Source organism: Amphibalanus amphitrite, unplaced genomic scaffold (assembly GCF_019059575.1).
Source record: "Amphibalanus amphitrite isolate SeventyFive unplaced genomic scaffold, NRLGWU_Aamphi_draft 000138F_arrow, whole genome shotgun sequence".
Classification (NCBI taxonomy): Eukaryota; Metazoa; Arthropoda; class Thecostraca; order Balanomorpha; family Balanidae; genus Amphibalanus; species Amphibalanus amphitrite.
In genome coordinates, this window is record NW_024881633.1 from 287731 (window position 1) to 299156 (window position 11426).

The 11426-nt window shown below is 46.1% G+C and overlaps 1 protein-coding gene across 3 annotated transcripts; it reads right to left on the reverse strand.

The window, feature by feature from the left end:
* Positions 1 to 225: 225 nt before the first annotated feature.
* LOC122382364 (trans-3-hydroxy-L-proline dehydratase-like) lies at positions 226 to 11102 on the reverse strand. 3 transcript variants are annotated; one of them, XM_043367591.1, is made up of 2 exons: positions 10995 to 11102; positions 226 to 2249 (listed from the first exon to the last, which is right to left on the reverse strand). In XM_043367591.1, the coding sequence occupies exons 1-2, from the start codon at positions 11005 to 11007 to the stop codon at positions 1192 to 1194; spliced, it is 1071 nt and encodes a 356-aa protein (XP_043223526.1). In that variant the 5' UTR covers positions 11008 to 11102; the 3' UTR covers positions 226 to 1191. The 3 variants fall into 3 exon arrangements, with proteins under 3 accessions (XP_043223526.1, XP_043223528.1, XP_043223527.1); XM_043367593.1 differs by lacking the exon at positions 10995 to 11102 and adding an exon at positions 7665 to 7707; XM_043367592.1 differs by lacking the exon at positions 10995 to 11102 and adding an exon at positions 7448 to 7620.
* Between the last annotated feature and the right edge of the window lie 324 nt (positions 11103 to 11426).

Here is an 11426-nt window from a genome sequence, read left to right on the forward strand (position 1 = left end):
GATGTTCTTTGTGTCATTTATCGGAACTGTACCTACCTGTTTTTTTTTTTTAAGATCAATACAGGAAAATCAGCTAATGTGTCTGTAACCTTATTCTTTCAGTCCCTTTTATTGGCGCCATTTCCTTATTGTTCCCAAGCGATAATGATTCTGAATGGTTGAAAGTTTCCGTAGAACATTGCACAACTGCCGAATCTCAAATGGGTGACTTGGTACAGTCATTCGTTTCATCGCTTCCGTATATATTACATATATCAGACAGTTCGTTTCCCATAAATACGACAAACATCTTCAAGCCCATCACCATCCTCTTAACTCAAACAAAAACATCAACAGGAGCAATGCGCAATTGGACACTGGACATATATGTGAACACACACCTACTCGCACACACACACACACACACACACACACACACACACACACACACACACACACACACACACACACACACACACACACACACACACACACACACACACACACCCGCGCATGCTACATATTCTGGGGCCGTATTCGCGTCAACTTCGTAAGTCGATTTTCTTTCGTAAGTATAATTTTAGGTCATGCGTTAGAAAATTCGTACGAAAATGATCGACGTGAATACGGCTCTTGATCGTGTAAGGCGTTGTAACATTGCGGTGAATAGGAACTATTCTCAAAATGGCGTATCCCTGTATATCTATTCTAGAGAATATAAACAAATGTATCCGGTAATGATGCAGTTGCTCAGAGCTAAGACTAGCCTTGCCAGAAGGGTCGAAAATATGAATGCATTCATACATGCATGCACATTGCACATATCTCGCAACATAATCAATCTACATCTGAACTGCTAGAAGTGTTTAATGTATGCACTGTCCTTATGTTTGTCTGACATCTAATTTTTGCATGTGCCATAAGAACTAAAAAGCATTCGAAAGTTGAGGTAAAAAGATAAATTGTGAACAGTCCAACGCTGTAACTAAATAATGGCGTTTTAGTAAAGGCGAGACCTCAACAGGTGACTGCAATGACCCACAAGTAAATCAAAAAGACTTACGAAACGAGACAGGAAGCCCCCTAACGTCTCTGAGCAAGGACATACTCCAAACGACCGGTCACTAATCTAAGACCCCTCAAAGAGACTGACCGCTGGACCTAGACCCCTCGAGCGGCTCGGTCACTAGAATAATACTCCCCAATAAACTGTCACTGGACGAGGAAGCCCTCTCCGAGCGGGTCTTCCGCCTCGACCAGGTACTCTGCCCTGCCGGTGTAGAAGGACCTGCCGGACACCTGGACGACCACCGCCGGCCGGCCGTGGCTCTCGATCTCCCTGGCCACCCGGCCGTTGAACTCGCTGCCTGTGAGGGCGCAGCGGAACGTGCAGCCGTGCGCGGTGGGCAGCCGGCCGGCGGTGTGCAGCACGGCGCAGCACGCCGTCGTGCCGGAGCCGCACGGCGACCGGTCCACCTGACCGTCGGCGAACACGATCACCTGCGAGACCACCTCCGGAGGCGGAGCGACCACCGAGAGCGGCGCGAAGTCGGCGAACACGACGCCGAACAGGAAGCCCAAGTCGGCGCTGTCTGGATGGTGGATCTTCACGCCGGAGGCGCTCAGATGGCGGCGTATGTAGCTCGCCTGGCGCACGTACTCGGCGGAGGGGGAGTCGCTGTTCAGACCCAGATCGCCAGCGCGTACCACCGCGTAGAACGACCCGCCGTAACTGATGTCCATCCTGCACTGGCGTCCGTCGGGCAGCGGCAGACTGAGGTCCTTGTGGAGCACAAACGCCGGGACGGACAGGAACCGGGTCTGGTTGTCCTGCGTCAGCCAGGCGCGTACGAGACCGCAGGGGCACTGCAGATTCACCTCCGTGTCTCCGGTCTCGGCGCGCGGCACCACGCCCTCGTCCACCAAGTAGCGCACGACGGCCATCGAGGCGTGGCCGCACATAGTGCAGTAGCCCTCGTTGTGGATGAAGAGCGCCGCCGCGTCCGCCTTGGGGTCGTCGGCGGGCACCAGGACGGCACCGAACATGTCCCTGTGGCCGCGCGGCTCGCCCATCAGCAGCCGGCGGAACCGGTCCAGGCTGTCCCTACAGTAGCGGCGCTTGTCCAGCAGTGTGTCGCCCTCGATGGGCGGCAGGCCGGAGACCACGATACGCACCGGCTCGCCGGCCGTGTGCATCTCCACCGTGCGGATCCTCCAGCCGATGGGACTCTCCGGATCCATCGCGGTGTCCACGGGAACCGGAACGGGTCCTGGAAACAGACAGACGAGGACGTTGGTAACAGAGCAAACGTGACGCGCAACTGTATGATGTCATGGTAGCCGGAGGTTTGGTAAATGCAAAAAAAAATCGGGAGGTAAATATTTTTTTCAATAACTAATAAAAACGGACGTTTTTTACCCGATTCCTATCGCAATTCGATGAGTGGTAAAACTGCAAACATGTGTAGAGCACCTTATCATGAATGTTTCGTCAGGTTTAGTCCAGATTCTTTCATACTCGCTGTGAGTGAAGTCAGGTGTTATGTAGGTATAAGGCCGCTCATGCCGTAACGAAGCTGCAATCTGAGTTTTATTTATTCTCAAGCTGAGTACAATCAAAAGGTAGTTTCATTCAAATGTGATTTCGTCGGACGTCATAAATAAATCACTTAGCGAAATTCTGTGCTTATAAATAATATGACACAAACTGTTCAAACTAAGGCCTCGGAAGTCCGAGCCATAACTGCTACTCTTCTGACGTATCGGCTATTATTATTATTATTATTATTATTATTTCATATTCCCACTAACCACCATTCGGTGGGCATTACAGAGGGAAACACATTGACACACATAAACCATATACATACAATACAGGCAGCGCAGTGCCCTGTCATTCATAAGCACGTAGGTATAACGAAATCAAAATGCAGAACAAAAGCGATTTTCTATAACAAAAAGTTTGATGAGACAGCGAAGCCTCATGAGTAACCGGCAATTATTACAACGAACAATGTGACATCACCGGAACAACACCACATACATATGCATCATTTTACCGCGTGATTTTCCAAAATATATTTCACAAAATCAGCTTTCGAATAGTTTCGGACATGAATGGGCAAGCTATTCCACAGTTTTGCACCACTGTAAGAGAAGGACGCTTTCTTCATTTCAGTCCTAGGTATAACTAGGTCAAGGTTGCCTGACTGCCTTGTTTGTCGGTCTGACTGTCTCTCTTTAAAGAGAGACACAATTAGTGGCGGCATACATTCAGGGATAAGTAGATATTGACGAACTGTTTTTAATACCGCGATTTTATGCTGTAAGGCAAGATCTCCACGCCAAGCCAGTCTGTGAGCTTCGCGACCTGCGATACGCTGTGCAAATTTAACTATTTTTCCTATTCTCTTCCCTTGTGTCACATTACAATTTCCCCAGAGAGCCATGCAAAAGCGAATATGAGGAAGAACAAGGGCATTGACTAGGAGGACAATTACCTTTAAGGGCATCACGCGACGAAGTTGGCCCAATCGAATTAGCATACCAGTACACTTTCGAATGACACCGTCAATGTGACTGCTCCACGTAAGACAACTATCCAGCGTTACACCTAGACTAGTTAGTGATGGCTGTAGATACGGGTACTGCAGTGTTAAAAATATTTAGACTCCTAACATTGACATTTTTCATGGTGACTTTGGAACCAAACACAACAACTTGCGTTTTGAGAACATTAAGTGCAAGTAGATTTCGTGAGAACCACTCAGAAAGTTTCTGAAGAGCAACATGAAGTCGAGTTATGACATTGCTTATATCACGAGGCGAACCAGAGACCACTGGGTGTCATCTGCATACTGGATAATTGCACATAAGCCATGAGCAACTGCAGGTAAATCATTCACGAATAGATTGAAAAGCGTTGGACCCAGAACACTTCCCTGTGGCACACCGGTAGATACATGACCTATTGCGTCGTCGCAACCCCGCACGTACTGAGATCTATCTGACAGGTAGCTTCCAAACCAAGGATGGTCAATACCATATTGGGAAAGTTTACTCAGCAAGATGTTGTGACTGACGGAATCAAATGCCTTACTTAGGTCGAGAGAAACTAGAATGCATACGTCTCCATTATCCACTGATGACCTACATAATGGACTCTGTTAAATGTATAAGAGCATGTTCGACGGAATGGTGTGCACGAAAGACAAACTGTTCGTCTGCCAATACGTGGCAATCGTCCAAGTACTGATTGAGTTGAATGGAGACGAGTCTTTCAAGAATTTTTGACCCCACGCTTAGCAAAGAGATTGGCCTATAGTTGGATGCAGGCTTGGTATCTCCCTTTCCTTTATAGATGGGGACAACCTCCGCGAGTTTCCAGGATGATGGAACGGTACCACTGGCTATGGAGGCGTTAATAACATGCAATAATGGTGTAGATAGTCGACCACAAAATGATTTAAAGAAGGAAGGAGGAATCCCATCGGGCCCCGATGAAGTTCGTACTTTTAATGAACGTATGACAAACCTAAGCTCAGCATGTGTTGCTGGACGCAATTCAAACTTCGTTGAAAGAACTCTAGAGGGAGCAAACCATGTGCCACTCGACCCAGAGGTAACACTAACACCAGCTTCAGCATTAGTACCGGCGGAGCAAAAAAAAAAAAACTCATTAAATAGGCGCGCCGCACTTCTGTCAAGGGGGTGGGCAGTTTTTGATTTCCCTAGTGTAAACTTTCGGATCTGCAGCGCTCCTCGAAAAGCGCATATACCTACATGCCTTGTCAGGCTATCGCGATAAGCCTTCTCATAAAGTTAAATGAAACAGCGCACGCGGTTTCTATCCCAGGCATTCAGTTCCGATTATGGTCTCTAAGACGTTCAGTGCCCTCACCTTTGAAGTCGTATGCCATGGATGGTAAACCGTAGGTAAACCGTGACAACAGTAGCCAAACGGATCGAGTGTGAGAGCTGAGATGGGTTCAGTCGCTGCGAGCGTGCGCTTTATATGTCTCCCTTCTGCGGTGACCTATAGGCCACGCCCACTTTCCCACGCTCCGTGACGCAACGAACAGCTGACGGAGACGGAAAAGGAGCGCTTCTCGGCATGTAAGAGATTGACTGGCGAGTGTTGGTTATTTATATTGTATCCGTGTGTACCTAGACCTACATAGACTGGCATAAAATATATCCTTGGGTTTTTGAAAAACAAATATGCAAACAAGTGATGTTTTAAACGATTCTCTGTTATATAGATTTCTGTGCTCACCGCAATAGATATAAAGCGAGTGGTATAATTTTTGATACATAGTTGCAAGGGTTGCCGACGGCGAGCCCTAACCTGACATATCTGCATAATCTGCATATAATCTGCATAACGAGGTACCGTCGTCATCCTGCGGCCGTCGGTTTTACCACGGCAGGCCATATATGGAGCGAAGAACCGGTGGTTATGAATGGGGCGGCCCGCCGTTGCGTGCGACCACGCAATGTGCAGGTACGCCGGTATCTTCCCACTATCAGTGCCAGGCCTACGTACCCAATGACCTGGCCTTTTCCACGTGTCGCACCCAATGACTGAGTCAACACTGTGAAAAGAACCTGTAGTGAGTGTGTACTTGAAACAAACATCGATTGTTTGCTAACAACAGACCCATGCCTGTGATTAGTTTGCATTAAGATTAGTGACATGATTAGTGACACTTTGCTCTCAGACCGATAAGTACCAGAATATCTAAGTCATATTACGACATATCTTTGCTGCTGAATCGGGAGCTAAAGGGCACGCATGGGGTGAGCCTCTCTCTCGCCCTAGTCTGAACGTGAACTTGAACTTCGTTACGTCGTCATGTCAGGCTGGTTGATCTCGCCTCATTAAAGTAGCCAATGCTCTCGCAAACTATCCCAGACTGTGCGATTTATTTTTTAGGCGGCTGTTCTGTGTTAACCCGCGCCCCGTTGGGCTCTGCCGAGCAACGCGCCCGGTTGGGGGGGGGGGCCATTTTGGCCCCCCCCCTAAGATCTCGAGAACCACGCAACATAGCGACAAGCGGTAAACGGCGTTGGATAGCCCCAACGGGGAACTACCTTGTGACCCAATTTTATTGACCTAGGTCAAACCGATGACGTCACAGGTCAGGTCAAAGGTCCAATTTTCACCGTTTACAGGCACTTCAAGAAATGCGTTGTAAAATCGAGTAAAATGCATTTCATTGAAAATCATCGATGGGGAAATGTTCTTCAAACACATATTTTGCTATTTGAGGTCACTGATACCAGGTCAGGTCACAGAGGTCAGGTCACGGGGGGGTCACAATATGAAAGTGTCGTGTGATACATGTTTTATGGTCCATTTTACATGACAAATGCGATTATATGGGTCAGGCAGCCTTTGGGGCCAGCTTAGATCACGTTTTGGTCAAGGTCAGGTCAAGGTCAGGTCAAGGTCAGGTCAAATTAGGTCAAATTTCAAAGTTAATATTTCTGCATAAAAGGGGTATCGAATCGATGCAGCTCGTCACGGGGAGTTCAATGGTGGTCTTTTTTTGCCCTACGTGGTCTAGAATCGCTAAAAATTGAGTTCAAAAATTTGACGTCATCATTTTTGAACAGTTTTTTCGCTATAACTTGGCCAAAAAACGAGATATCGATCTGAAATTTGGTATGTATATAGAAGAGCGCTGGGACTATCACATATATTTCATTTTTTTCGAAATTTGGAAAATTTTTGGATTTTTTCAAAGTTTTTCTAAAAAAATCAATTTTTTGAACTTTTTTGGGTCAAAAACCAAAAATTTTGAAAATCCGAGATAGCAGTTTTGTAGCGCCGCTTTTTGTCTACTAGACCATATAAAGAACTTTAAAATTGCTTGATAACTGTAGATTTGGTGAGCGTTTCAAGATTGCATGTTTTTTGCTCATTTTTGCTCGAACATGACCTCAGTTTGACCTCAATAACTCCTGACCTAAGGTGACCTAAGACTTGAAATTTGGTGTGAAGGTGTCAAATTGATGCCCGGGAAGGTACTGAAAATTTGGCGGCGCTGCGCGCCGCCGTTTTCTTGCTATTCAGGAAAAACCACAGGGGGGGCCAAAATGCCCCCCCCCCCCAACGGGGCGAGGGTTAAGGACCATATAAAAGACTTCTGCGTTGTAGTATGCCTAAATATGTAGGTATATTTTATCATCTATGAATGAGAGTGTATTATTTTTTCGATACTGTAAAAATCAGAAGCTGACTGCACAGCTTCTGTTGAACTGACATTTGAAGGGACCCAACAAATGAATGAAATAACTAATGTTACTTTTACGATACCAAGTACTTTGATTGATTGATAAGATCGAATTATTGATAAAGTTCAACGTATAAAACGTAAAAATATGTCATTTAGAAGTCTATAAAGCAAAACATATTTAACAATTGTTGATCACGTATTATCTGCAAACCTTATTCAAAGCTCACCTTGTAACAAGAAATCGTACGCGCTTCTGAACATTTCCTTATAACCACCTCCCAAGTTTGATCACCCGATCAGTGAACACATACAATATTTCAACCGCTCTCACTTCTATTAGTTGACGCGACGCACTGGGACCATCCTCGGCGCGTGCGACGCACCCATGGCCCTCCGCCAAAGGCCCACGACCTACCTCACCACTAGAATAGCCGCCCGACCTACCTCACTCCTCCCCGAGCCAGCGGTGGGACACGCACATGCGCAGATGAAGCCGAGTGCTCCCGTCGGCCGCCGGGCTGCGGTCGATCGGATCGCTCTGCCGACCTTCGGCCCCGGCCCTCGTCCCCCTCTCGCACGCGACGACGTTATCTAGTCGGACGGTGACGGCACGGGACGAGATGTGTTTTCGTGTCGCGTCACAACGTTATCTTTCTTGGGTTAACCCGCTTGCCGGGCCTATCGGTTAGCGGCGATTGGAGCGAGTATATACAAGCCCCATAGCCGTTTCCAGCCATAGTTGAGCCACGACCTTGCGGAACAAACGGACGGGTATATCCTCACGACCTCAACGACTTAGTGCCCAATTTTAAGGCCTCCGCCAATGGGTGATCTTGGAGATGAAGCCCAAGACCCAAAGATGGGTGTCCGGCTTTTCGTTGAAAACCGTTAGCGGATATGGTATCGGAACAGCAAATTGTTTGCATTCTGAACGTCCAGACGCGTCGAATGGCATACGATTTGTATGGGGAGGATCACCTTTGATGTTGACCTGACGTCAAGTGACCGACCTCAGTCGACTGATGAAAACTCCAAGATAGGTCAATAGGCCCTCATAGGGTCATAGATCAGTGACCTGACCTAACATCAAAATGTGGTTGATGCAAACCAATAGATTTGTCAATAGGTGGAATGTCAAGATACGCAAAATTGTAATTGCCTGTATCTAACACGCTTTGTGCAACGCAGGAAAAAACAAAAAGGGGCTGCACCAATGCCCATTGCCCTCTGACGTAAAGTTGACCCCTCTCTCTCTCTCTCTCTCTCTCTCTCTCTCTCTCTCTCTCTCTCTCTCTCTCTCTCTCTCTCTCTCTCTCTCTCTCTCTCTCTCTCTCCCTCTCCCTCTCCCTCTCCCTCTCCCTCCTTCTCTCCTGTCTCTCTCCCTCGCTATATCTCTCCTCTCCCTTCCTGATACATTATTCGCCAGACCCCTCATTCCCTGTTTTATTAGATGATGCCGCCCGAGATTGCTATATCTCCAATCAACGCTTCTCCGCATGCTATCGTGTTTATCACTCAACTTTTGGCTTTGAATGTACCCTGAAGAGGTGGAATTTTACACTGTCGCTCGTGGCATGATGGTAAGCTTCCACTCTATTTGGTTTTCGGACTTATTTACATGTGGGTTGAAAATAAGCGTAGGGCCGATAAGCTACGAATTCAGACATCATCCCAGAAGTCCGCAGGTAATGTGACAAACGCAGTAATCAAAAATTTTCGTTTTCCGCAGAGATTCAAAGCAAGAGTCGGAACTGAAGCCAGGTCCGTCAAAAAAAAAAGACGGTTGCGGTTACGAAATACACGCTAAAAGCAAACTCAATCAATGTGAAATAAGTGTGCAATGCATGATAGGAGGTATGGACTGCACATTCTCAAACCCCGACCAATATTTTGGTGCACATTTGTGATAAACGTTTGGGTGTGAACCGCATTGAACTAAATTGCTCTTCTTGTAGGTTCCTACTAAATAAAGTGTATATACTACCTATATATAAAACAGCTCAATTTCAAGTTGAATAAGGTTATTTATTCAAATAAGTTTTATAGGTAGAAGTCTAAGGACAGTCAACATTCAATATAATGGTAGAGGACCTACATCAAGCTCAACATTAGGCGTATACCTACTGTTCAATAGAGAAAACATCCTCATTTGTTTGTGCAGTTAGCGTAGGTTAGCGTCGAACGTTTACGTCGTACGGCTAGTCAGACACGACCCATCGACAAAGTGTGTGCTGAAACGGGACCGCAGCCACAGTGCCTTTTTAGGAGCGCATAGCGTGGCTCAAACTGGGACCTTAGTGCATACTGTGTTGATCGGATTGGCATTTTTACGTTTACTTACTTTTATATATTTCGTTCTGGGTGTCGATAACGTTCATATATAATATTTGAATATAAGTCGTACCTTTAGACTAACTGAATATAGGTAAGTTAGTGTTACTTTCCTGGGTGAGGAGTCAGCAAGTATCTTGGAAATAGAGAAATTCGTCATGTCTGGTAGGCTGTGCCTATTTCCTCAACAATGTTGCAAAATGAAAGCATCAACTCAAGTTCAAAGAGAGGATATGATTTTTGCATCAAGCCCGTTGTGTCTGCCTACCAATATATAATATCAGAAAAACCACAGCGGTGGAATATGTAGGCATTGAATTCATGTCCCTATTTCATTTATATCCAATCATAAATTTTTCACGCTTGTCCGTTGCTGCCGTACAGATAGTCGGAGACAAAGGAAGAGAGGATTCTGCTTACCTGCTTACCTCCACAGGTACCTAATCCTATTTTTCTAACTTTTTGTACGCTTTAGTAGCCGCTAGCCCAGCTCACATAGGGGAAGCCGGGGGAAGCCCGGCATAGTAAGCTCTTTTTCATTTTTATTACATACCATACGTGCTGTATAAAATGTTGATATCCTGTTAGCTAGCTAAGTCCATTGGCCGTGTTTTCCCAAAAATTCGGTTTCGTGGAATAAGTATAAGGTTGAGAAAATCGAGTTTTAAAAAAGTGTTGATTTTTCTGGGGTAAGCCGGCATAGGGGTAACGCGTAAAAATAGGGGTAAAAAATGTGTATTTCAAAATTCCTTGAAATTTATTTTTCTTTTTACCTTAATGCATCATATTGCATATCATTCGACTCGACTGATGAAGAAGAACACAACGACACCATTTTTGAAGCTCTAGCTTCATTGTCTGTCGCGTTATCTGCAAAAACGTAGTTTGACCCTAGTTGACCTTAAGTGACATAACTGGCTTTGTCTATGATAACATGTTTATTTTCGAAATTTATCTTTGATCTAGGTGTAAACCAAACCTGCTCAGTACCTATTATCTCATGGAAAACAGTGGTTTAGTGGCATTGCTCTCGGTTGGGGGTAAGCTTGGCCACTTGCCCGGGGTTACCCCAATGTGCTAATTTTTATTTTAGAACAGCGATATTCGAAAAAAATGTCATACTTAAGCCAGTCTGCCTCGTCACCCCTCACTACAAACACCTAAACGGTCCTTATACATAACATTCGTATAAATATTAGTACTGTATGGTATAACATTAACAGTGCAACATATCTCACTTTTTAGCTAAAAACTCTTAAAATATCATTTTTGCGCTATAACTTTAACAATATGCAATTTTTGTTAGCCTTAACTTTTTTGCTGGCGTTACCTTAGCTGCCACGCTGAAAGGACAAACAGTTGAGCATTTTATTGTGAATAATTTAGCCGGAAACGGGGTGGCCGGGCTTCCCCCGCGCCCGGGCTTCCCCCGGCTTCCCCTACCTGCTGTAGTCATGGTCGCCGCTGTCGGGGTACTGTGGCTCGTGCAGGTCGGCCGGCGCGCTCGTCGCTCAGGGGCCCGTCCGATACTGGGGCGGTTGGGGAACGTAATATCGCCCTCCCTCTGTCGTCTCATCAGAGGACGCAGTAAGCCGGGAGCCGATACTGCGTCACAGCCTATTCAATTGGCCTCGATACAGCTCGCAGTTGGGATGGCCGAGGCAATAATTATTATCGACTCTGTCAATAGCCAGCTCTCCGATAAAATATGACGATTTCTATGAACTGAACGAGATCTATCAGCGCACTTTGAAACGGCATGTGGTGATGGATATTGTAGGTATGCTCAGCCAAAAGATAGCCACATAATCGGTAGCTCATTTCGCAAAATGAAGCACGCACGGCATAGTTACGGAATATCGTTCATCGAGTTTT

Coding starts and splice junctions, on each gene's coding strand:
- LOC122382364 (XM_043367592.1), bottom strand. CDS start 7,481: ATGTTCAGAAGCGCGTACGATTTCTTGTTACAAG. Junction 2,250..7,447: donor GTACGATTTCTTGTTACAAG/GTGAGCTTTGAA, acceptor GTCTGTTTCCAG/GACCCGTTCCGGTTCCCGTG.